This window comes from Pteropus alecto, unplaced genomic scaffold, assembly GCF_000325575.1.
Source record: "Pteropus alecto unplaced genomic scaffold, ASM32557v1 scaffold251, whole genome shotgun sequence".
NCBI classification, from domain to species: domain Eukaryota; kingdom Metazoa; phylum Chordata; class Mammalia; order Chiroptera; family Pteropodidae; genus Pteropus; species Pteropus alecto.
In genome coordinates, this window is record NW_006431048.1 from 4,165,331 (window position 1) to 4,187,689 (window position 22,359).

Below are 22,359 nucleotides of genomic sequence, written 5' to 3' on the forward strand. Positions count from 1 at the left end.
GATGAGACGACCCCTCAAGGAGACAGTGCTGATGAGGTACTTGCATGTGGCCTGGAACCTTCCATCAGGAAAGACTTCTGACACACACCCTTCCAGGAACCCTGTGAGGCATCTTTCCACGGGTGTAGTAAACTGAACAATCTCTAGTCCGGTATTGTATCTTCTTGAGCCTTGAGTTCTTTGTATTCTCAAGACCTTCCAGTTTTATTTGTGACCAATTCAGAGACTGACTAGCACCTAGACTATCCAGCAGACAGAAACCATTTTGCCAGATTAGGCTCCAAAGGAAGCCAGTTAGTCACTTGGTCCCTTGCCTCTGCTAACTAAAGACTATGTCAAAACCTGCTAGGCCTTTTCAGAATAAGCATAAAAGAATGGAGACCATTTCACTTGGAAAACAGCATACTGTGTGGGGAGATTATAATAGCTGGTCACAAATATCTTGAGCAGTACCACGTATAAACAAGTCCGAGTTGCTCCAGGGGGCAGAATTATGCTTAACAGGTAGGAGTTATAGCAGGCAAGATTTCAGTTCAAAGAGAGAATTTAATGGGAGAATCAACCGGTGATGAAATAAACCTTCATGAAAACTCATATTGGAAGGATTTGGGAGACTGTATGACCTCGCACAAGATCCCTGTATTAGCCAAGAGGTCAGACTGGACAACCTCTAAAATCTCTTCCGAAGTTAAGGGATTTGGATCACTTTCTGTGATCAAAGCATAGTGGGTATGTGTTGGTTGGGGAACGAGATAGCTGTTTTATCTCACAAACTAACCTAACTCTAGTCACTGATGTGGCTAAGAAATACTTCCTGGTATGTAACCATACTCTGTTTGTACTTTTATACTGTCTGCTGTTTCTTCCTCTGAAAATATCAGTAAAGCCTCGTGACGCTCAGATTGTGGTTTAATAGTCCTTCAGAAACTTAAGAAGTTAGTCTCTCTCTGACCACACTCAGCTTTCCCTTTTCCTAGCTAATCGATAAGGTAGATGTTGTGTGTGTGCGTGTGTATTTTCCCCCATTTGGTCCTCACTGTTCTTTGAGATAAGCAGGTTACCCATTCTACAGAGGAGGACACTGAAACTGAAAAAATAAAAAACAGGAGTGTGCTGAGAGGTGGCATAGTATATGTTGCTTTTTAAAAAATTGCAAGTCCATTGGCATCTTTAACTCTATGAAGCAGTGACTAATACTGCTCTTTTGTTCTAGAAGAGCAAGAAAGGCTGGGGTGAAGACGAGCCAGATGAAGAGTCACACACACCTCTCCCTCCACCTATGAAGATCTTTGACAATGAGCCCGCCCAGGATGAGATGGTAGGACAGCTTTACTTTCTCACTTGAAAGAGCAGCATGTAATGCATGTGATCTCACTCTCTGTGTACGGTGGGGTAGTAATACTCTCTCCCTTGTTACCTCTTACACCCCGTGAATCAATGGTGATGTAGCTTCCATCTGTGTTTGGTCGGGGGCCTCCCTCCCTTAGCCCGGTGGTCTGACGTCATTCTGGGCAGTGTAGCTGTGTGTGCAGAATGGGAACCTGCCTGGTCTCTTGTCCTACTGATGTCGGGTAATGGCTCTGTCTTTGGAAGCAGCAGATCCCAAAAGGCACTCTTTGTCTCAAAAAGGGATTTGAGGTGGTTTCAGGTCATGATCATTTTGTTGCGCCTGACTGTATGACCGATGTTTCAGATGATTGTTTCCCCTATACTCAACTGTAAAACCCAAATAATGGGAACTTCCATTCGAGCCCAGTGCTGTTAAAAGTCTGCAGACATAGCATGAGTATGGAAATGCTTGCTGTCAAAGGTTAGGGCACACCTAACATACCAGGTTGCTCAAGTTCTCGTTTATGCAAAGTGCTCTGACTCACTGGCAGAGGCTCATGGGTGTCTAAAGTGTGATGCCCGCTAGGCCTCTAATCACAGGGTGGTCATCCCGGTTTTTCTGGTGCAGAGGCTGAGGCTGGATGTGCTTTCAGGTTCTGACCCGGGGCTCGGGGCTGCTCTAATTGTGTGCTGTGTCACTCACTTTCCTTACAGACCACGTTTTCACTACATTGTGTTTTTCCTGCCTTCCCTTAGTGACATCGTCCTTTGGACTCTGGAGGTTGAAGTGGTGGTTTCAGTTTTTGATTGTACTTTGCATTTCCTTTTCCAGAGTGTCATTTACATGGCGGTGGCAGTGGTGGTGGTTTATCCTCCATCCAGGGTCTCCCTGTGCTCTCTAGTCCTCTGCCTTGCAGTGGGGGGGCAGCCTCCTCTGACACGGTGGGCCCGACATACAATACCACCCAGGATACTATTCGAAAAGTACCACTTACAGATGCTTCAGCATTTCTGGTGCTATCCCCCATTTCTGGTTTTACTTACCTCTGCTCTACACTTGGATCATTAACCCACTGACATTAATTGAGGGTTTCCTCCGTGCCAGAAGGACAGATTCTAGGGACAGAATGATGACTAGGAAATGCTCGCTACCCCCTCTGTGACTCACCCATGAGAAATGCACAGTTATGGCCCCTCCTAAGGTGATGTTGGTGGCCCTGGTCTCCATGGCCAGCTCTGACTCTTGACTGTTGGGAAAAAAGTAGTAGGAAGCATGGCATGGTGCCCATCCTGGATTCCCAGAGTCAGAAGTGCCTGTGCTTTACCTTGAGATGAGAACGAGAACCAACCTGCTGTGTTCCCAGAGGCCTGTCCTTGTAAAATGTTCCATAAACAGTGATTGTATATGTGGGTAGTAGGACACTCATGTCACATTATCCGCCATCCCACACAGCCCTTCACAGGGAGGTACCAGCTTGCATAAGATAAGAAAGGTCATGAACCCTTCCCCTCTAATGCCCTCAAACACAGTGTGTTTGGGGGAAAAGGATGTTATGTTGTTTCTGGATAATTTTTAACTGAAAAAGAGGACTTACTCCCAGGTGTTTGTGTAGACATTTTCTTAGCCAGAAATAGGACAGATAGAAACAGTCTCTTTCCAGACTCGTTAACCCTCCTTTGTCCTGCTTGCTTGATTTCTGTACCTTTGTTTTTCTGGAATAGTTGGTGATCCTCAGAACTTCTGGCAAATGGAGTTGGATTTAATCAAATAATTTTTACAACAGTGTAAATGGAATTTTTAAAAGTCTATCTGTTGTAATGTTGTGCAATTACTATAATTCTTCACATTTCCTTCCTTAATATTTGTTCATATGCATGTATAGGTTTATTTAGTATTTCCTAAAGCCTTATTAATTTTATCTCCACAGATTTAATTTTAATAGCGGGGAGTATTTTGTTTATTTGATGTGCCATAATTTGCTTGACTAGCGTGTTTTGGAATATCGTAGATTGTTTCCAATTTTCATTTCTCCAGATAATACTGCTGCAGATCACTTTGTACATAGGCACCTTTGTTCTTTTCACTTCTGTCCTTGGAATAAATTCCCAGGGGTAGGATTACTCGATCAAAAAGTTGATAACTTGGATTTCCAAATAGACTTAAGCTCTTTTCCTGCCTTCCCCAGGAGAGGAAAAAGTGTTGTTATATCTCGCTTAATTACATTTATTTGATTTTTTTTTTTTTTTTACTCTGTCTTAGAAGCAAAAACCTAAAGTAACTCTTAGCCTAGACAACAAGAAGCTTCCTTTTAAAATCTCTTCCCTCTAACGTGAGAGACAAACTTGAAGCAAGAGCACAGCCCGGACATTGAACTTACTCCCGCAGTCACTAGTGTGGAAGGCTGGGCCCTGGGGCACCACTGCCCTCTGCTCTGATGTGACAGGGGCAGCGTGCACATAGGGTTAATCATTAATCATGTCTCCCCAGTTTCTTCTCAAGTAGGAGAAAGAATTAAAAATAAACCACCATCCTTCAGTGAGCAGGAATCCCCAAACTATTGACCAAACTGTCACATGGACCAATCCTATTGCAGATACAAGGGGGAGAGGGACAGGCCCTTGGCTTGAGCCTCCTTTTGCTGTGAACAGGATAGTCCTTCGTTAACTCCAGCAAGAGACACACAAGTCCTATTAAAGCCCTTTATTGCTTCCTAGTGTTCCAGTTTGGGGCCTTACTGAAAATAGCTGCGTTTGTGGAGGAATGTGTGTGCATGTGTGCGTGCGTGCGTGTGTGCGTGCATGTGTGTGTGTGTGTGTGTGTATGGGGAGGGGGTTTCTAGCTTTCTGGTCTCTAAGAGCCCTGCCCTTAGCATTTTTGTTTCACACATAGCGAAGATCTGTATTTAAGATCTACATCTAAGTAAAGCAAGGACAGTTTCTCTTCTTTGGACATACTTGAGTCTAGGTTTTTGACTCCTTTCATATCCTGGAACAGCAATGGGCAGCTCAGTGGCCAAGGTCTTGTCTGCCTCCGCCCTCCCCCACCTCCACCCCGCCATAGGTACTACCCTTACCTATTGGCCTCCCAGGGAACGCAGTGACCCTGCCCCTCAGCTTCTCTGGTGGCCTGCCTAAGGAGAACCTGTTTCCATCCCTGCTGCACTGCTGGCCAGAATTCCTGACAAGGGGTCAGGCTGGTCTTTCCCACACCCACATCTCCCTCTCTCCCTCTGTTGTCTCTTCCCCCTTAACAGAGACCTTTGCTTGCCCTGCCCGCCTCGAGCTTTGGACTTTGTTTTGCTTCCTAATTGCTGTTCCTCATTCCTTGCTAATCTGCTTTTCTTTGCTGCTCAATGTCTTGCAGTCCTCCTCTTTGCTAGCAGCCCGACAGGCTTCCTCCGAAGTACCTACTGCTGCAGACCTTGTCAGTGCAATAGAACAGTTGGTCAAAAGCAAGCTGGTAAGTGGGGGTCCTAGAGGCAGTTCTACCTGTGTCTCACCTCCATGTGGCTCCCAGGGCCTGGCCTCTTTCTGCCATGTTCTCCTTTGCCCCTATCTCCATTCCTCCTGTAGGATTGTTTCCAGCTAATGGTGAATTCTAAAAAGCTGTGCCCCGGCATCCTTTTTGGCTTTGGGTATGGCATGAGCAATTAACAGGCTCTTTCGGCATTGTGACCTTGGTGAAAATAGCTTCCCAATAGGCCTGGTCCACTGGCCTCTGGGGAGGTGTGACATTTGGACAGTGATAGATGTGTGTCTGGTTAGTCCTGAAACTAACTTTGCTACTGAGACACAGAACATGGGTTGGATCTTCGAAAGCACCGAGTAATTTTATTTGGGGGCCTCAGATAAACTTCTGGCTTGCAAAGTCTTACAAAAGTTGATTGCTGATTATGAAGAGAAATGGACAAAAGTACGTGGATACTTCACCACAAGAAATTAAGGGAGCTGGTGCATATTCCATTGTGAGTCTGAGCTGGTTCAGGGTTTTGGCATTAATGCTAGTGAAAGAGCTCCTTTTTGGATATAGCTGTTCCTCTACTCCCATATGTTTGCCTTTAAGTATATCACTACAGGATGATGATTTGCAGCATTTTCCTTTCCTTTGCTGTCATCATGTCACTCGTTTGGTTTTTCCTGCAACTCTCATTAGGACGAATGTCTGTGCTTCTGCCAGACTTCTGTTGGGCAAGTCCTGTTAATCAGCGCCACTTAAACCCTTCTTCATTTGGCCCAGGAATTAAAGGAAAATGATGGAAGCTCTCTAGGGAAAGCTGCCTGGTAATAATTTTAAGTACCTATGAAATTTAACATATATGACTTTCTTCTTTTCCTTCTAATTTTCCTTCCTAATTAAAAAATAAATTAGCAGGTGTTTTCAGTAACAAGTGTTAAACTCTCGAAGGCTGTCCATTTTCCTGCCATCTCTCCCTGTCCCCCTGGTGGGAGGTGAGTACTCCCATGGGCACCGCATCGGCGGTTCAAAGCCGGCCTGTCTGACCACTCCCGACTTGCTTCCGTTTCCTCTCCACGCTGACTCGCCCAGCCTCTTCATTCTCCAAATAACAATTTAAATTTTTTTCTTAAAAATCCTTTTTTTTTTTTTTTTTTTTCAGTTTCTCTTTAACCAACTGATCCTGGGCCCTGACCGTATGCCTGGACTAGTGCAGTGTCCGTTGCTTGCTCTTTCCCCACCTTGGTCTGCCTGTTCATTGACTCCCTCCTCACAGAAGGTTCATGACCTCCCTCCCACCTACGTGAGATGTGATCTCCATTGTGGGGATGCCTTCAGACATATAAGACAATTTATTGAGAGACAGGAAGAAAATATTAGAATCCCTTTACCTCATCATTTTAAAATGGTTTTGTGTATGTTTTATTATGTACATATTGATAATACAGTAGCACAGGTATATATAATTTATAAATAAGTTACATGCTTCAGGGGTACCTGACCAAAATCGTGTTTACTGATAGAGGTATGTAATCGAAGTTTAGAAATCACTGGCCCATAGATAAAGTCAACATTTACCCAGAAAGCTAATGTTTTGTAGTCTCTCCTCCAACTTGTCTTCGGCTTCTACTTATTATTCTGGTTGATGAACTTTACTTCAGCCAAACTGTTATCTTCACTATCCCTAAATACACATTTGGCTTTCCCTCCGCTAAGTTCCTGTTCATACCACCCCGCTTCTCTAGAATGTTCTCCTTCTTATTTTTGCTTATCTAAAGCATATTAGTCCTTCAAGGTCCCGCTCAAATCTCATCTCTCGACAAGAGCTTCCCTGGGCTTCCCAGCCCCGGACAGATTTCTTCTACATTCTCACGGCAATTACTGTGTAAGCCACTTGCTGCCTGGCACAGCTCTTAGATGGTTCTGTTGTGTCACTTGTTAAAATATCTTAATCTGTTCATTTGCGGCTTACCTCCCCTTTTAAATGATTTGTCATTTAGAACATTATTTTCTCCTCCTCCTTAGTATATAGGAGTTTTTTACTCTTACACATATATGAGTGAACATTTATTCCCAAAAGTTTATATATTTTCATGTTTGGGATTATCTTTTTCCTACTACTGCTTCTCACCTTAGTACTGTTGGGAGTCTGTGGGAGTTTATGTGATCAAAGGATCTGGTGTTAAACATGTGAGTACAAATAACGAGAAGTTTTATAAGAGCAAATTTCCCAGAGGAGAGAGAATGTGGGATGGTGGTGGAATTGACTGACCCTATAATAGGCTCTCAACAACTGTCTTGGGATGAATGGCCTTTCTGTGATGAGTTCACCATAATAAGGGCTTTAACTTCTTCCACCAATAAGCTGCTTCTTGAGGACCTGCAGCGAGCCCAGAATTATAGAGATTTCTTTGGCTACACATATAAAACCAATCCCGTATCATGGAATGAAACAAGGGAGCAGTGGTTTTGTTTCTCAGAATCTTCTCACCAAAATTCAATTCTTTGTTCTTACCTCTACTTTCTCTTTCCTTCCATCCCTGTACGTACCCACCATGGGTAGAGATGGAACCAACAGTAGGTGGTTGTTTCCTCAGCCACATGTGAGTATACTGAGTTGCATTTTCACCTCCGAGATTTATATTCCTATTCCTCATTGGCTCTTTAACTTAGAAGAGGGTAAGATTTAGAGCCCATAAAAGTTCTGGACTGTAAGTACAACAGCTTGACAGCTGCCAAAATAGCCAGAGTGGTCATAGCCTGGGTTAATGAAAGTACAACGTACAGATCAAGGGGAGTGATAGCCCCATTATATTCAAAGTGTTTCTGACCACACTGGTCATGAGTCATGTGTGAATCATGTATGAGGTAAGCATTCCAAAATGTTCTAGAACTCAATAGAAGTCGCCCCAGAGGAGGTAACCAGTGTCATGTGGTCCATGTCATTTCAAAGAGAGCTGAAGAAACCGAGATTAAGTTTGGGGAGAAGTTAGGAAAGAGAAGACACGTGAGAGCTGTCTTCCAATAATTTAGCTCTGCCATGGGAAAGAAGGGTTGGCCTCAGTTCTTTTTCCTCCAGAGGGTAGAACCTAGACCTGTGGTTGGAAGTTGTCTTAGCTCAGCATAAGACAAACTAGTTAGGTTCTATCCAATTTACAGAGTCTAGAAATTTTATAGAAACATCTAGTACACTTGGACTTTTCTATCTAGGGCTTGAATTTTTTCTTTCTGTTTTGATTGCTAAGTCCAAATTTTGCACTTAGAATTTCTTTGGCCCCTAGCTCCACCTGAAAGCCATGAGATCCCTTGTGTCTCTGAGTTTCAGAGCTGCCTTTGGTCCTTTTTGGTCCTGTGGTCTTGACTGCCAGAAGGCTTCCTCTCCAGGGAGTTACTATCTTTGCTGCTGGAGAGCTGCTTTTAGGGAGTGATGGCAGGTGTTTTCTGCTCACCTGCTGTGCAGATAAAGCCCCTGAAGGCCCCAGAACTTCCTTTGGTGAGTCCTTCTGGACATTAATGGACACTTCTGAGTTCTCACCTGCCAGCCTCGGTCTTTAACCAACGCTTTCATTTACCAAAAGAGGTTGTCCACCCGGCTCCTCCCAATAAAGCTAACATACTTCTTCTGAGTTTGTATTTAAGATATTGTCTCTAATTCCAAGCCAGGACTAAGGACTCTCACTGCTTTCTCTGTATGATTTTTAATAAAGCTTTTCCTAAACACGTTGGCTGCTGCTGCTGCTGCTGCTGCTGCTGCTGCTGCTGGTGGCAAGTGTGTAAGTCATCAGAAAACCTAGGTTCCAGTCTTGCCTCTGCTGCTTATCATGTACCCCTGAGCAACTTACTTAGTCTCCCTGGGCTTCTCTTTTATCTCATGTGTCAACAGTGCTGATTCTGTCCACTGAATCTAATCTCAATAAAGTTATGATGAAGACTGAGCAAGGGTGAATGCCCTTTGTAAACTGGTTGGCAAGCAGCCTACAAACATTAGCTCTTAGCTACCTCATATGCACTGTGAAGGGCAGGGAAAGGGAACTTTGTCATACTTTATCTTCTGTAGCCACTCCCTGGGCACAGGGACACATTATTTGTTAGCCAGTAGGTAGGTGGTTGGGTGAATGTTATAGGGTAATGGCTTAACTATCTATATGGTTTGGTTTTATTCCTCAAATTTGAGGATCCAGAGCTCCCTGGCCACGTGAGAATCTAGTATGCCTCTAAATAGCCCCAGGATTCTACCATCTGCCTCAGATGAAAGACTGAACCTTTAGAAAGAAAGCCTCTTCCCTGAGGTTGGTGTGGTAGGTGGTGGGCCAGCACCCTTATCTGTTGTTGCATCAAATGAACTTTGACCTACCCCCCAAGAGTTACGTAGTACATTCAATAAAGTCTTGGAGTTCTACTATGTGCCAGCTCTGAGATCAAGCACAGAACCTTCCTTAATGGGGCTCACAGTCTAGGGTTAAAGCTCAAAATCCTCTCCTGCCTGGACTGTTGCAGCCATTTCCTCCCAATTTCAGCCTGACATTTCTTTATGTGACTGCCAGAGGTATCTTTCTTTTCTTTTTTTTTCCCCTAAAAAAAAAAAAACCTTTTTAATAGTTTTGACTAATAAAAGCAATATATGCTCATTCAAGAAAATTTGGGAAAATGACATGCATATAACAAATTCTCACTCTTTTAATATCATCCTCTAGACACATTCAGTATTGATTCATAATTTAAACATAATGTAATTAATCATAGAGTATATAAAATTTAAGTCCTATCTTCCTTTACTATCCTATCAGAGACATTTTCCCCAAACATGAAAAGTTCTAATGAACATTAAGATTCATCTTTCTAAAAGTTACATTCAATCATGTTACTTCTCTGCTTAAGATTCTCCCATCGTTGGTGTTAGAAGGTAAAGTCTCTACTTCTTAATGCTATACACAAGGCTCCTTATGATCTGATCCCTGCATACTTCTCCAGGGTTATCTATTTTATTCTTTACCTCTTCTTTCCCTCATACCTGCTCACCCCCAGCTCAAATAACAGTTACTTGCCAAACCCCAACTTAACACCCTATACCTCACCTATACCAGGGAGATATCGGCTTCCCATGTAGTTTCACAACTTGATCTTTTACTCACCGTGCTACTCCTGCCTAGAATGTCCTCCCATAGGTATATCCAATAAAATCTTTTTCATTTCTCAGTACTCAGCTCAAATGTTGCCTCTTCCATTAAGCCTTTCCCTTTCCTCTGCAACCCACCATAGAGCTACCTGCTCCTTTTTTCATCCTCCATGGAACTCCTTCTGTCTAGAAGAACAGCCATTGTAGCTTAGATTATGGAGGTCAGGGAACCATATCTTATTCATCTTTGTTTCTCCAGCACTTTGCAAATATCCACCATGTGGTAGATGCTTGATACATATAGTACAAACAAATGATCATTTGCAACACTGTGCAATGAATGCTGTGCAGGGGGTGTGTAAAGGGTGGTTATAGGAGCCCAGAGGAAGGGCGTTTTATGAGTATGTGATCCAAGATCCAGAGGACAGGAAATGTGTTCATTTTTAACATGGGACAGCCTTCCTCTACATTTAATCTACTTTTTTGAATTCTATTTGCATTTCTATTCCCTGACCTTGGACCAACTATGGGAACACCCATTGTGCAACTCTTGTTGGTCCCTCCTTTGTCTACTGAGACTGTCGTAGTCTGAGCCCTGGCAGGGGCTCCATTCATCAACCAGCCACCACTGCTTCTTTTCCCCTTGGAGCAGCACAGACAGTGGCAAGTCACCCCTAATGGCCCTTGGCTAGGACTCATTATCTCAACTCTAGAACTAGCCAGGTATTCAGAAGAAATCACTACCGAACGATTAAATTTATAGCTAACACCATTATTTGAGGCAGATTACCCAGCATACCCAAACCCTTTACTTCCCTCTTCTTCCTCTCTCAGTTGGTCTTTTTGGCTCATATAGCGGGTCAGGCAGAAGATGAAACATATTTTCATGCATGACACTTTGGACTAATAAGATATCCTTTATTCTGGAGAATAGTTGAGAATGGACCTCACCAAGCTGGATGTTCCACAGGAGAACCTTGTAGGCAGAGATATAAGCCTGTTTCCTACACCTTGCAGCCAGCATCCTGCCAGCCAACTGGCTACAGAACAAAGACTATAACAGGACAATGGGGATGGGGGGAGGGGGACGTAAAAGGCATGTAATCAGATCAATCAGCAACTCATCCATCTGCCTAGGGAGCCTGTCTCTGGTGATGGCACCAGGGGACATGTCACATGTCATTGGAAAGCCTGCCTGTCCGGTGGCTTGTCAAGCCTCAGCACCAGACACTCATTTCCTTAATAACTGGTTACAGATCCTGAACCTGTAAATTTAGCTAAACTCTTCTTGACCTTTCTTTATTTTTAGCCTGTGCTGCTTCTCTGGATAACTTCCATGGTTGATTACTTGTTTTCTAAAATACCTTCCTGTCAAGTTAAAAGAAATTCTCTTTCTTGAGCTTAAAGACCCCGTCCTCTTAATTCTAGTTTCTAGTTTTGGTACCAAATTCCCGTTTGGGCCTTGGCACATTCTGTTGATCTGAGGATGTAGTAAGGGAAAGGAAAGTTGACATCTCTTCTCAGCTTTAAGTTTTTCAACTTCAAGTCTTAATATTCTCTACCTGTTCTCTCATAGTGGCCCATTGGGCACCTCTCCATTTTTTGTTTCATTTCCCTGGACTTTTTCGACCTCCCTTTGGCCTATGTTGAAGAACAACGGCAAAGAGAGTTCATGACAGATGCTTCAAGCGCAGGTTGTTTAAGATGATGCTGAAACCTTTTGTTCCTATTGCCTTTTTGAACGCTTTTTGATCTCTGTGACTTTAACCTTAGGGCTAATGTTTTCAAAGACTACTTAAGATAAGCCTTTTCTTTGAGCCAGCCACAGTGACTGTTGTAGACAAGTGTCTCCTATGAAGAGTTTGGATTCATCTCCCATATTTGTTTTACCATTGCCCACCTTGACCTTGATCTCCAGTCTTACTGTTTACCCATATTGCTTCTGCCAATTTTCATAACGAAATGCTGACTGTCACTGTGTGATCTTTCTTCTAGGGCACTTGTAAAAATGTTAACGTTGACCTCATTTTAAGTATCCTTATTGTCAGCAGTTCCATTCATGGGGGGAACTCATCATTTGTAAAGCATTTTTAATTTGTCAAAGGGTTGTACAACTATTGTCTCTGTTTAGTCCTAAGAAATCTGTAGAAAGGAGCGTTCTGATTTGAAAATTGAGGAAAACCAAGGCATAGGACAATTTCAACTGCCTCACTTAAGATCATCCAGTCCCTAGCAGATCTGAGATTAGAATCCTTTACATTTAGCTCTTGCTAGAGTGCCATGTTAATCCCTTTAATTTGTTTCTCAATCCTGCAGCAACTTAATTAAAAGTAATGAAAAGATTAACAAATGAAAGAAAGCCCTTGGTAAATAACCTTAGCAAAGATGTTTTTAGAAAAGGCTAAATCTGTAGCTGATTAAACAAACATGATTTTACCAAACTAGTTTTCCTATCACGACCCGCCCCTTATCATTTGCATTTGATGCTCCTACAACTGATTTTCTTTTCTAAGCACTTGTTTAGTGTAGAGCTTCAATGATTAGCTTCACTTCTGGAGCTCCTACCCAGAGATAAGTCACTTTGACAATTTTCATTATGTCTGGGAAGCTGGCAGCACATGATGCCAAGCACGTCCTGATGGCCTGAGAAGGTGGCAGCTCTGATCGCTGGTCTCCTGGCACTTCACTGAGGTTCGGTTGACAACAGCCTTGGCTACTAATCTACCAAGTGGCTGGGCTAGGGGGACACAGGGCCTTCCGGATGACTTTTCAGCGTATACTTCAATAAGACTGTTTATTCTTCTCTTTCAGAGCTTAGAAGGAGGCTCCTACCGGGGGAGCTTGAAAGACCCTGCAGGCTGCCTGAATGAGGGGATGACCCCGCCCACACCTACTAGAAACCTGGAAGAAGAACAGAAAGCCAAGGCCCTGAGAGGCAGGATGTAAGTGGCTTCCCCAACCTCCTCCCTGGTGCATGTGTGTGCAGTGGACGATGGGCAAGGGTCACGGGAAGTTTGGGGAGAATTAGAGAGGGATCAGGGAGCCCTTCGAGAGAAGAGATGCCAGGTCTACTAGCAGCACATAGTCCAATCCCCTACCCTAGAGGCTGGATAGCCCAAGACATCCTTCAATCTGTCAGCAGATAGGTTAGGATAAAAATGTCACCTGGAGACAGAGAGCTGGACTTCATCTCTGGGGGGCCCTTCCAGCCCCAAATTCTCACTCTAGCTTTCCTGTAGGTTTTCTTTTACCACTTTCTTCCAAGCAGTAACTTGGGCCGTGCTAAAGATATATTTAAATGCTTTTATTTGGCCTTGCCAGTTCCTTCCTGTGGCCTACAACACATTATTGTGTGTATTAGAGAGAGGGAGCTGGTTGGCAGTGCTGGACATGCTGATAAAGAGGCATGTGTTCCTCTGGCTTCCTCCCCGTGGCCGCGATGCCCCACACCCAGGGGTTTGGTGGCTTCTCTGTGCTGTATAGATCAAGAATTTCAGATGAATTGCTTCCTGAGTTCAGAACGGTTACAACCCTTGTGCTAGGGCCCTTTGACATCTCAGAACTTAGTCCCTTCTGCCACTTGGGCCAAAAATGCAGTTGTGTAGCTTCAGTTAAAACTCTTTCAAACTTAGATAACGTGAGTCCGACTCCAGTAAGATGCACAGCACCTAGCCTGCCCTAGTGCACGGCCATGGGCATTTCTTGTCCAGCTCTTTACTGGCTGGACAGAAGGAGAAGTGCGTTCGACACCTCAGGGACTCCAGAGAGCCAGTCTGAGTAGTTTCCCAGGCAGTAGGCGAGAGTGAAAGAGCAGACTCTTTGGACTCTTGTACAACTGGGTTCAAATCTCAGCTCTGCTACTCACTTTATCCCCTCGGGCAAAACTGCCTGGGTGTTTTCATCTATATACAATAGGGCTTATAATACCTACCTTGTAATAAGCATGAGAAAACCCAGATGAAGAAACTGGCACAAAGTAAATGCTCTAAGAGGAAGAAATCATTAACAAGAAAGAAACCAAGAAAGCAATGTCCTTGAAGTTGTTACATCCCACATCTGGTAGCAAGTGGGGAGGGTGCACATTCAAAGTTATGATTCTAGAATGTCTGCAATCAATCTTGCTGGCCTTGACTGGGGATTTTGCAAGCCAGTTACCATGGATACCTATCTGAATAATTACAGTTTCTGTATCTCCAAAGCTTCACTTGATGTCAGTGTCTCTGAGGCCATAAAGGTTGGTTATCAAACAGATGTCTTTCTCCTCTTGTTGAGTGAAGAACGGAGCTGAAATGAAGGAAGAAAAGCCTCATGTTGATCCCTTGGCCTCAAAGCTTTCATAATTCAGTTTTGCCAAAGTGGTTGTCATTTTTCTGCCCTGTGCATATCCAACTGTTCAGTTACAGGTGAGGGAGGAAGAAGAATAAAGAATAGAAAGAGGAATACTGTGCTGTAAGCGGCATTCTTCATCTGACTGTTGGGTGCCATCTGGGAAAGCCCTCTTGGCCTCCGTGCCCTCAGCAGTTCAGTGGGGGCATCTTGTAGAGAAAGCACCAGTGAGCACCTTCCCGAGAGGTGCCAAGTGTGCGCTTTTGGTGGTTTTGTCATGGAGATGCCAGAGTAACTTACCCGTGAACTTAAACGTGAAGATTTCTTGCTTCGCAATGAAGATGAACCCTCCTTGTTCTTAATCTCCTGACCAGGTTTGTCTTGAATGAGCTGGTACAGACGGAGAAAGACTATGTCAAGGACCTGGGCGTGGTGGTGGAGGTGAGTCGACGGCTGGGGTGTGGGAGGCAGTCTGCGGTCACCAGCCAGGCACTTATGAGACCCTATTTGAGCTGAGCTATTTTAACCTGAGAGTGCTTGTTTTACTTCCTCCTGGTATATGCAGAAATGAAACTAAAAATGGTCCTATATCAAATAGAATATGTAGATGCAGTGTTTTTTTCTCTTTTCCCCTCGAAATATTATAAGAGATTTAGAGGGAGGTAGGGCCCCAAATGTGGCAGCCTTTGGGTTAGAGCTAAGTCCACTTCATCTTGTTTTAGATGACCAAGTTATTGTCTCAAGAGCTTTTCATTGGCGTTTAGTCATACAGACATATATTCTTCAGAGCTATGAACCACCATGGCACCAAGGAGATCAAGCAGGCCACCCTTAGTGAAACCCTGGGGATTACATGTTTCTTTAGATTTTAAGGAGAGCATTATGGCTACCAAGAGGAAAGACACAGAAAAAGCCACCAAAAAGGCAAGATTGACAGATTCACAGTTAAGAGTCAACTTGGAAGTAAATAAAACAGCTCTCTCTCCATAGGGGTTTCCTTTAGTGGTATTTAGACACTTGGATGAGAAAGTCTAAAAGTAAATGGATAATTTAGATGGTGTAGAGCCCCGCTGTTAAACATTTCGAACAAAAGAATATAAAGTCTAACAAATCACTTGCTGGTTCCTCACATTGGACCTCAAGGTCCCTACCCTGTGAAATCTGCCAGCTTAGGGTTTGTCTTCGCTTATCCTGAACCTTGGATTAATAGACTAACCTGGCATATAGTCTGAAGGACTCGAATTCTAGCTTATGGAAAGTTATTCCCTTCTCCGAGGAAGGATGAGGTGGGCAGGGTTATAGCAATCTCCATCTGCAACCCAGCCTAGCTGTAGAAGGCTTGGGAATCTGGAGGCTGAGAGCCAGGGAAGTCAGACATTAATTGTGTGACCATAAGACAAATCATGTAATTCCCCAGTGCCGGGTCAGATAGGGATAAATGCTGCCTGTGCCACCTCAAAACTTGACTGTAAAGCTGAAAATGAGATTATATGCGATAGCTTTTACAGAGTCTAAAGTATTAACATATTAAGACATTTCTAGGCCAGAGGTGTCTAGTTCTGAGTGTTTAAGATATATAACTTGGGAGAAGGGAGAGGGAGGTGATTGCTTTCATCTTTCTTCTGCTTTCTTAAGGGGGCTGGAGACAAAGAAAGAGACCCAGAACTTCGTAAAAGTCTTGTCTGTCTTTCTGTACAAGGGTGAAATCCTGGTTGAATAGTGAGAAACCACAGAAGCACTTGTCTTCAAACTCATGCAGACAGTGGGCGTTTGCACAAGGCTGTGGTGTGGGGCTGGGCCCAGAAATGCTCTACTCACCATTGCCTCTGCCCTACAGGGCTTCATGAAGAGAATAGAAGAAAAGGGTGTCCCTGAGGACATGCGAGGAAAGGATAAAATCGTGTTTGGAAATATTCACCAGATTTATGACTGGCATAAGGAGTGAGTGCTGCATTGTCTCGAGGGTCAGGGCGGCCTGGGAGTCCAGAACTGTCTCTTCCTCCCCCTGCATCTGGCCTTGGGGGTAGGGTTTGGGGAGAGTCTTCTGTCATTTATCTCAGCCTTGAGAAATAATACAGTGCTGAAGAATATGGTTTCCTCTTCTTACCCTTTCTCTCCTTTTAGTTTTTTCCTGGCTGAACTGGAAAAATGTATCCAGGAGCAAGACAGATTGGCACAGCTCTTTATTAAACACGTGAGTGTTTCCCTGCACCCTCTCCCTTTCCCCTGCCACCAGACTTATTTACCTGCATTTTAAAATTCCTCCTCTCTTCTGCTCTTCCTTCTCCTCCTTCTCTGAGTTGTTTTTTTTTAACTTTCTTGGCAGTTTGGACGATGGGCTCTTGTTACATTTACTTTTCTATCCTTGATATCTTACTGCCTCGCTGCATCCCCCAGCGTGGACCATATCTTTGTCTTTCTCTCTGTGTGTAGACCAGCATAGCATTCTTAGACTCTCGGACTGAGCGTGGGGCACAAGGTGCCAAGGTGCCTGAGTGCCTTTCCCTCTGCCTTTGCAGGAGCGGAAGCTACACATCTACGTGTGGTACTGCCAGAATAAGCCGCGCTCGGAGTACATCGTTGCTGAGTATGATGCCTACTTTGAAGTAAGCTGCTCGGGTTTTGCTGAACTGGGGTAGAGGGAAGAAACCCAGGCCCAGACGACACTTTCAGAAACACCAGCCTTTGGGTGGCTCTATAGTATAGTGGTTAGCACGTCTGCTTTACACGCAGTTGGGGTAGAGGGAAGAAACCCAGGCCCAGACAGACACTTTCAGAAACACCAGCCTTTGGGTGGCTCCATAGTGTAGTGGTTAGCACGTCTGCTTTACATGCAGAAGGTCCTGAGTTCGAGCTCCAGGTGGAGCCACGGACCATACCCCGGGTGACTCCCCCCCACCCCCGCCGAGGGCACCAGGGGTGCCAGGCTCCTGGGGCGCCGGGTCCTAGGTGCCACAAGCGTGCGGGAGGAGACACCTCGCTTTCAGAGATCCAGTTCTCAAGGGGAGACAGCAACATCCGTAGGTCAGGGGTGGAAGGGAGGGCGGGAATTAAAAAGGGAAAAAAAAAAGAAAGACCAGCTGTCATCCATCCACAGGTGGCCCCTACACAGCAATGGTGACCCCTTCAGAACAGGGTTAGCTGCCTCAATGGAGCCCTTACTTTCTTAGCTAAATTGTCATAAGCCCCTTTGCTTGAGAGGAACTGAGGTGGCCCAGTGTGGGGACGGCTTTTAGGAGACTCCACATGCAGAAGAATGACTCCGTGACAGACTGCTTCAGAAGCTCCTGTCCTTCCTACGTGGCCCCAGAGCAGACTATGCCTGCACGCTTTCTCACCAGTCCCCGGAGACTGCTTGCTGAGAACCCTCTTCCTTGTCGAGGTGCTTGCAGTCACCTCATAGTCTCTGCTTCCATTCCGAGAGGTTCTGTGAAGCACCTAGGGTGTTAGCTCTGCCCCAGATGGAAAGCATTTATTTTGCTGGACAAGAGGCAACACCATCTGTTGGAAAGAGCCCTCCGCGGAGTGTTTGCAGACTGAGTTGAGAGCTTCCCAGGCTTGCTGTGTCCTAAGAAGCCTTTCTTTCCTGACGTGGCCGGGAGGGGTAAAAAGAACAGAATACCAATTCCAACCTGTCCCTCAGGGCTGGGGAGAGGACACAGGGTATGAAAGTGCTCGTTGTGCAGAAGACGACGATATGTGTTATATGCCGTTAAAAAAACGTGTAGGCAGTTTTCTACCATACGTAGTTGGAAGACTCTAAAACTTTATTGGCAAAAACTTTATTGCCTTAAAACCCAATCCAGAGCACCCCGGTTCTTTGGTTCCTTCTTTCTAACATGGCTCCCTTGTATTTCAGGAGGTGAAACAGGAGATAAATCAAAGGTTGACGCTTAGTGATTTCCTTATCAAGCCCATTCAAAGAATAACAAAATATCAATTGCTCCTCAAGGTAAGAGAGCTATGAGCTGGGTCAGGACCCAGAGGAGGGTCTTCACAGGCTCTGAGTTAGCACGTTAGCTTGAGGTTCTGTCTCCGCCACACTTCTCCTGTGGGCTAGTGGGGGGTACTACGCGTGGGCTTTTTTATCTTGTCTGTCAGTTACTTGTATCAGCTTTGCCTCCAAATAAATTGTGTGTCTCTTGTTCCTGCCTTAAAGGTTGTTTGTTCTTTTCTTTTTTTCAACTCAGTGTCTTGCTTTGTCACCATCACTGACTTGGTACCTTTAAAAAATAAAAAAAGAAGAGCATAAAATTAGAGTGGAATACAGGGGAGTCAAGGAAAGGCTCTAGAAACCTTAACTGAGTAAAACCTAAAATTTAGTCATATTTTACTTTTTAAAATGGTTTAATTCGATTTGTCTTACAGAAATATGAGGTAAATGGAAGAGAGGTTTAACTTTCTTCCCTCTCTTCTCATACTCTGCCCTTCTTCTCTACTCACTTTCTCTCTCCCTTCTTTCCTTCCCTCTCTCTTTTCTCGTAGTTTTGAGTCTTTGAATATTCTGGGGGTTTTCTCTGTGTTATTATGTCCATTATGACTCATAACTTCATATCTCAGCTACTACAAAGCATTGCCATCTCTGCTGGGAAGGAAAGTCTTCTGGGTGTTTTCGTGGTTTTTATAATGTTAGGTTTTTTTATAGTTCTCTGGCTGTTTTCCTAACTGATTTCATCTTCCTCACACCCTTCCCTGCTTCCCGGACTTGCTAGGACTTCCTGAGATACAGCGAGAAGGCTGGTTTGGAGTGTTCAGATATCGAGGTAAGTTTTCTGTTTGTAATGCTGACTGTTCTTAGGGACAATATTGGATGCCTGTCTCTAAAGGGGAGACATTGTCTCTGGACAGCTGAGAGTCCAGGCTGACTTCTCTAAGACAGCAAGAGCCCCTTGCAGACAGCTGCTCAGCGGGATGAAGAGAGGTGAATATTGATGAACACACTGAGTGTTTTTCTACAACTTGAGAATTCTGCCCTCGGCCAGACCAGAGCTTAGCCCTACTGGTGTTTTCTTTGTGGTGCCTGGTGACACGTAGTGGGAAGGATGATATTTAAGTCCTCTAACATCCTTCAGAGACTGGGTGTTTCAGTGTGCAATTTTATCTCTGAATCCAGGTACTAGTTGATTGTAACGTATGAAGTATTTTGTTTTCACTTCCTTCCCCACCCCCAAGGATTACTCCCTAAACGAAGTCTTTTGAGACAATGTCACCACGGGGATTATTTTAAGCCAGAGAGGCTACAGACCATTCTGGCACGTTAGTTTAGGTTAAAACCTCTACTATTTCACAGGCCAGGCTAAGCTGTTGCTTGGGCAACTAGGAAGCAACAGAGAGGAGAAAGAACATACTAGAAGGGATGCGAGTTGAAAAATAAAAGCGGGAAGGTAGGAAAAGGATGGGCTGGGTAGCATTCTCCCTACGTGTAGTCACTGATTCACATGGGGCGCCTGCACTGATGCCCAGCACCCCTGTACCTAGGACAGATGATGCCACACTCCTCTGAGAACGGGCAGCAGGGATCAGTGTCCTTTCTTAGAATCAAGGATCTACCGGGAGGTCCCTGTCTTCCAGCATGGAATTGCCCTAAGCTTCTTGCCCTGGTGCTATTCCCGCTCCTGAGCTGTTATTATTCTTTCCCCCACAGAAAGCAGTGGAGTTAATGTGCCTTGTTCCAAAACGCTGCAACGACATGATGAATCTGGGACGCCTGCAGGGCTTTGAGGTGAGCCCGTTAGAATGCTCCCAAGCTCACTCTCTTCCGGGCAGCAGGAGCCAGGCCATGAGCCGCCTTCCCTTTGAAGCCCTGTGCCCGCTTCCTCTGCCTCCTTCACTCGCCATCCACTCCTTTGTGCCCGGGCTCCTCTGGTTCACAGGCCTGGGAGACACGTCTGTTTACAATATCCAGTAGAAGGGCAACCATAGGAAGTTACAGGGCAGTCAGCTACGCTGGATCCAAGGGGGTTAGAAAGACCCAAAATTCTTTATACCTGTTGACCTGGCAGTGACCTCTTTTGTCTTCTTTCTTACTCGAGAAATGCTGGGGGTAGGAGGGAGGATAGGACTGCGATGGAAGTAGACCCAGAGGAAAAGCGGAACTTTTTTTTTTTAAGAAGATGGTTCTAATAAACAGGTCTATGGAGTGGCTGGCTTTTTAGTTTAACTGAATGTTTAAAGCTCTAAAACATCACAGGGTACATTTCTGTTCTTTGAAGAAGATAATCGAGGCTTAGGAGAAACAGCTAGAGGTCTCCAGGATTTTGGTTTCAGTGAATGTATTAGTTTGCTAAGGCTGCCAACACAAAGTGCCACAGACTGGGTGACTTACAACAGACGTCTGTCATCTGATATTTCTATAAACTATAAGTCCAAAATCAAGGTATAGGCAAGAGTGGTTCCTTCCGAGGGCTACGAGGAAAGGATCTGTCAGGCATGTCTCTGTGGCTTATGGAGGCCGTCTTCATGTTCACGTGGCATTTTTTCTGTATCTTCACATCATCTTCCCTCTGTACATATTTCTGTGTCCAAACTTCCTCCTTTTATAAGGACACCAGTCATACTCGATCAGGAATCACCATAATGACCTCACTCTAACCTGATCCCCTTTGTAAGGCCTCTATATCCCGGTAAGGTCACGTTCTGAAGTACTGGGCCTAAGACTTCAACATATGAATTGGAGGGGGATGCACTTCAACCCGTAACAGTGAACCTTTGAAGAACAAATTGACTTTTCTAATTTAAACTTAATAAATGGCTGTTAGTTTCTATCCAAACCTCATATATTAACTAAACATACTCTGTTTTGAATATTAATATGATAAAAATTGAAACGGACACAGCTATTGACTCGTGTGTAGTCATTGTTTAGCCCCTTGCAGAAAGATGTGAATCTTCTAGTCCTTTTTCCCAGTCATCTTGCAACCTAAGATTTCATTATTCTTTTCTGGAGAAAAGAGGTTTCTGGAAGTTGAGATAATTGAGAAAGTAATAACCTTTTTTTTTTCTGGCCAAACTAGAAGAGATAGAATAGAATAGATACAAGGCAGACTAGTACATAAGTAAATTTAGGAGATGCTATATTCAAGTTTTGGGTTGTTGAGTTGGATTCATGGTATTTTGGAGTCAAATTATTTTGCCCTCCTTGCCTTTCCAGCCCATCCTGCTGTTCCTGTCTGGTTTCCATTGTTTTGTTGTGATCAGGAAGTATGTAGAAGGTCTTCTTTGCTGTTCGTTTCATTTTTCATAGGTTCCCAGTTCTCCATGGTAGACCTATGGCATGAGAGTAAGCAGGATTACACAGCAGAAACATACCCCGAATTCTTACACAGTGTTTCTTGAGTCATACTAGATGACGTTTTATACTTTTTCTCTTGGAGGTATGTTTGGTCTGAGGCTATTCTGAGAAAGCCAAGTAATTCCTTTTGCCCTTAAATCTTGATGGTTCCCAAGTTTTCTGAGCAGAGTTTGGCCCGACTTTCTCTTGCTCTTTGGATGAACTGACCGCTGACAGGAGGAACGGCATTTCATTGTGCTATCTGACTCAAGTTAGACTTCACAGGAACTGTGATATGCGTGTGTCCACAAAAGGCCACATACAGCAATGGGGAATTATTTTCTCTTTTAAATCAAGTACCACCATCTCATTTTTTCATCAGGCCCTGGAGAATCTGCTTTGTATTCTTTCAGCTAATGGGGAAAGACCATGAACATACCTCCATTCCTTCTGAAATCCATGGCTCTGGGCCAGGGGGAAGGTAGCTCCTTCACTTGGATCCCCTCCCTTTTAAAGCCCCTACCTTTCCCTTTAGCATTGGTAGGGCTATAACTCATGGGTCAGGCTCTTATGTAATATTAATAGAGCTTTTAGAGCTTTCCTGGCTAGCAGGTCACTGGCTTAATATTAACTTTGGAGCAGGGTAGAGATAAGCCTCTTTGGCCGCTGACCTTGACAGTAAGGAACCATGATCCAAGCAGAGGGCAGGTGTTTCTCAGAAACACAAAAGAAAAATGACCCATGTGCTGGGTAATGTTTGGAATATGGCGTCACGTGCAGAAATTGGCCCGCATTGTCACTAAAGGGCAAAAGTCATCACCTGAGAGAGTGGAGTACAGAGGAGGCCCTCTGGCTGCTGGCTCA

General features: G+C 44.4%; 1 protein-coding gene across 4 annotated transcripts in view; it reads left to right on the top strand.

The window, feature by feature from the left end:
* The window catches only part of LOC112469025 (kalirin-like), a 102,343-nt gene that overhangs the window by 36,893 nt on the left and 43,091 nt on the right, over window positions 1–22,359 (top strand). For 2 of the 4 annotated variants that reach the window (XM_025052132.1, XM_025052134.1), the window contains exons 2-11: window positions 1–36; window positions 1,214–1,318; window positions 12,711–12,841; window positions 14,600–14,666; window positions 16,063–16,166; window positions 16,350–16,419; window positions 16,745–16,831; window positions 18,085–18,177; window positions 18,938–18,988; window positions 19,870–19,947. The exon at window positions 1–36 is cut by the window's left edge and continues 236 nt beyond it. In XM_025052132.1, coding sequence (XP_024907900.1) covers window positions 1–36; window positions 1,214–1,318; window positions 12,711–12,841; window positions 14,600–14,666; window positions 16,063–16,166; window positions 16,350–16,419; window positions 16,745–16,831; window positions 18,085–18,177; window positions 18,938–18,988; window positions 19,870–19,947 — 822 coding nt within the window. The remainder of the gene's footprint in view (window positions 37–1,213; window positions 1,319–12,710; window positions 12,842–14,599; window positions 14,667–16,062; window positions 16,167–16,349; window positions 16,420–16,744; window positions 16,832–18,084; window positions 18,178–18,937; window positions 18,989–19,869; window positions 19,948–22,359) is intronic. The other 2 variants (XM_025052133.1, XM_025052135.1) reach the window with 1 other exon arrangement.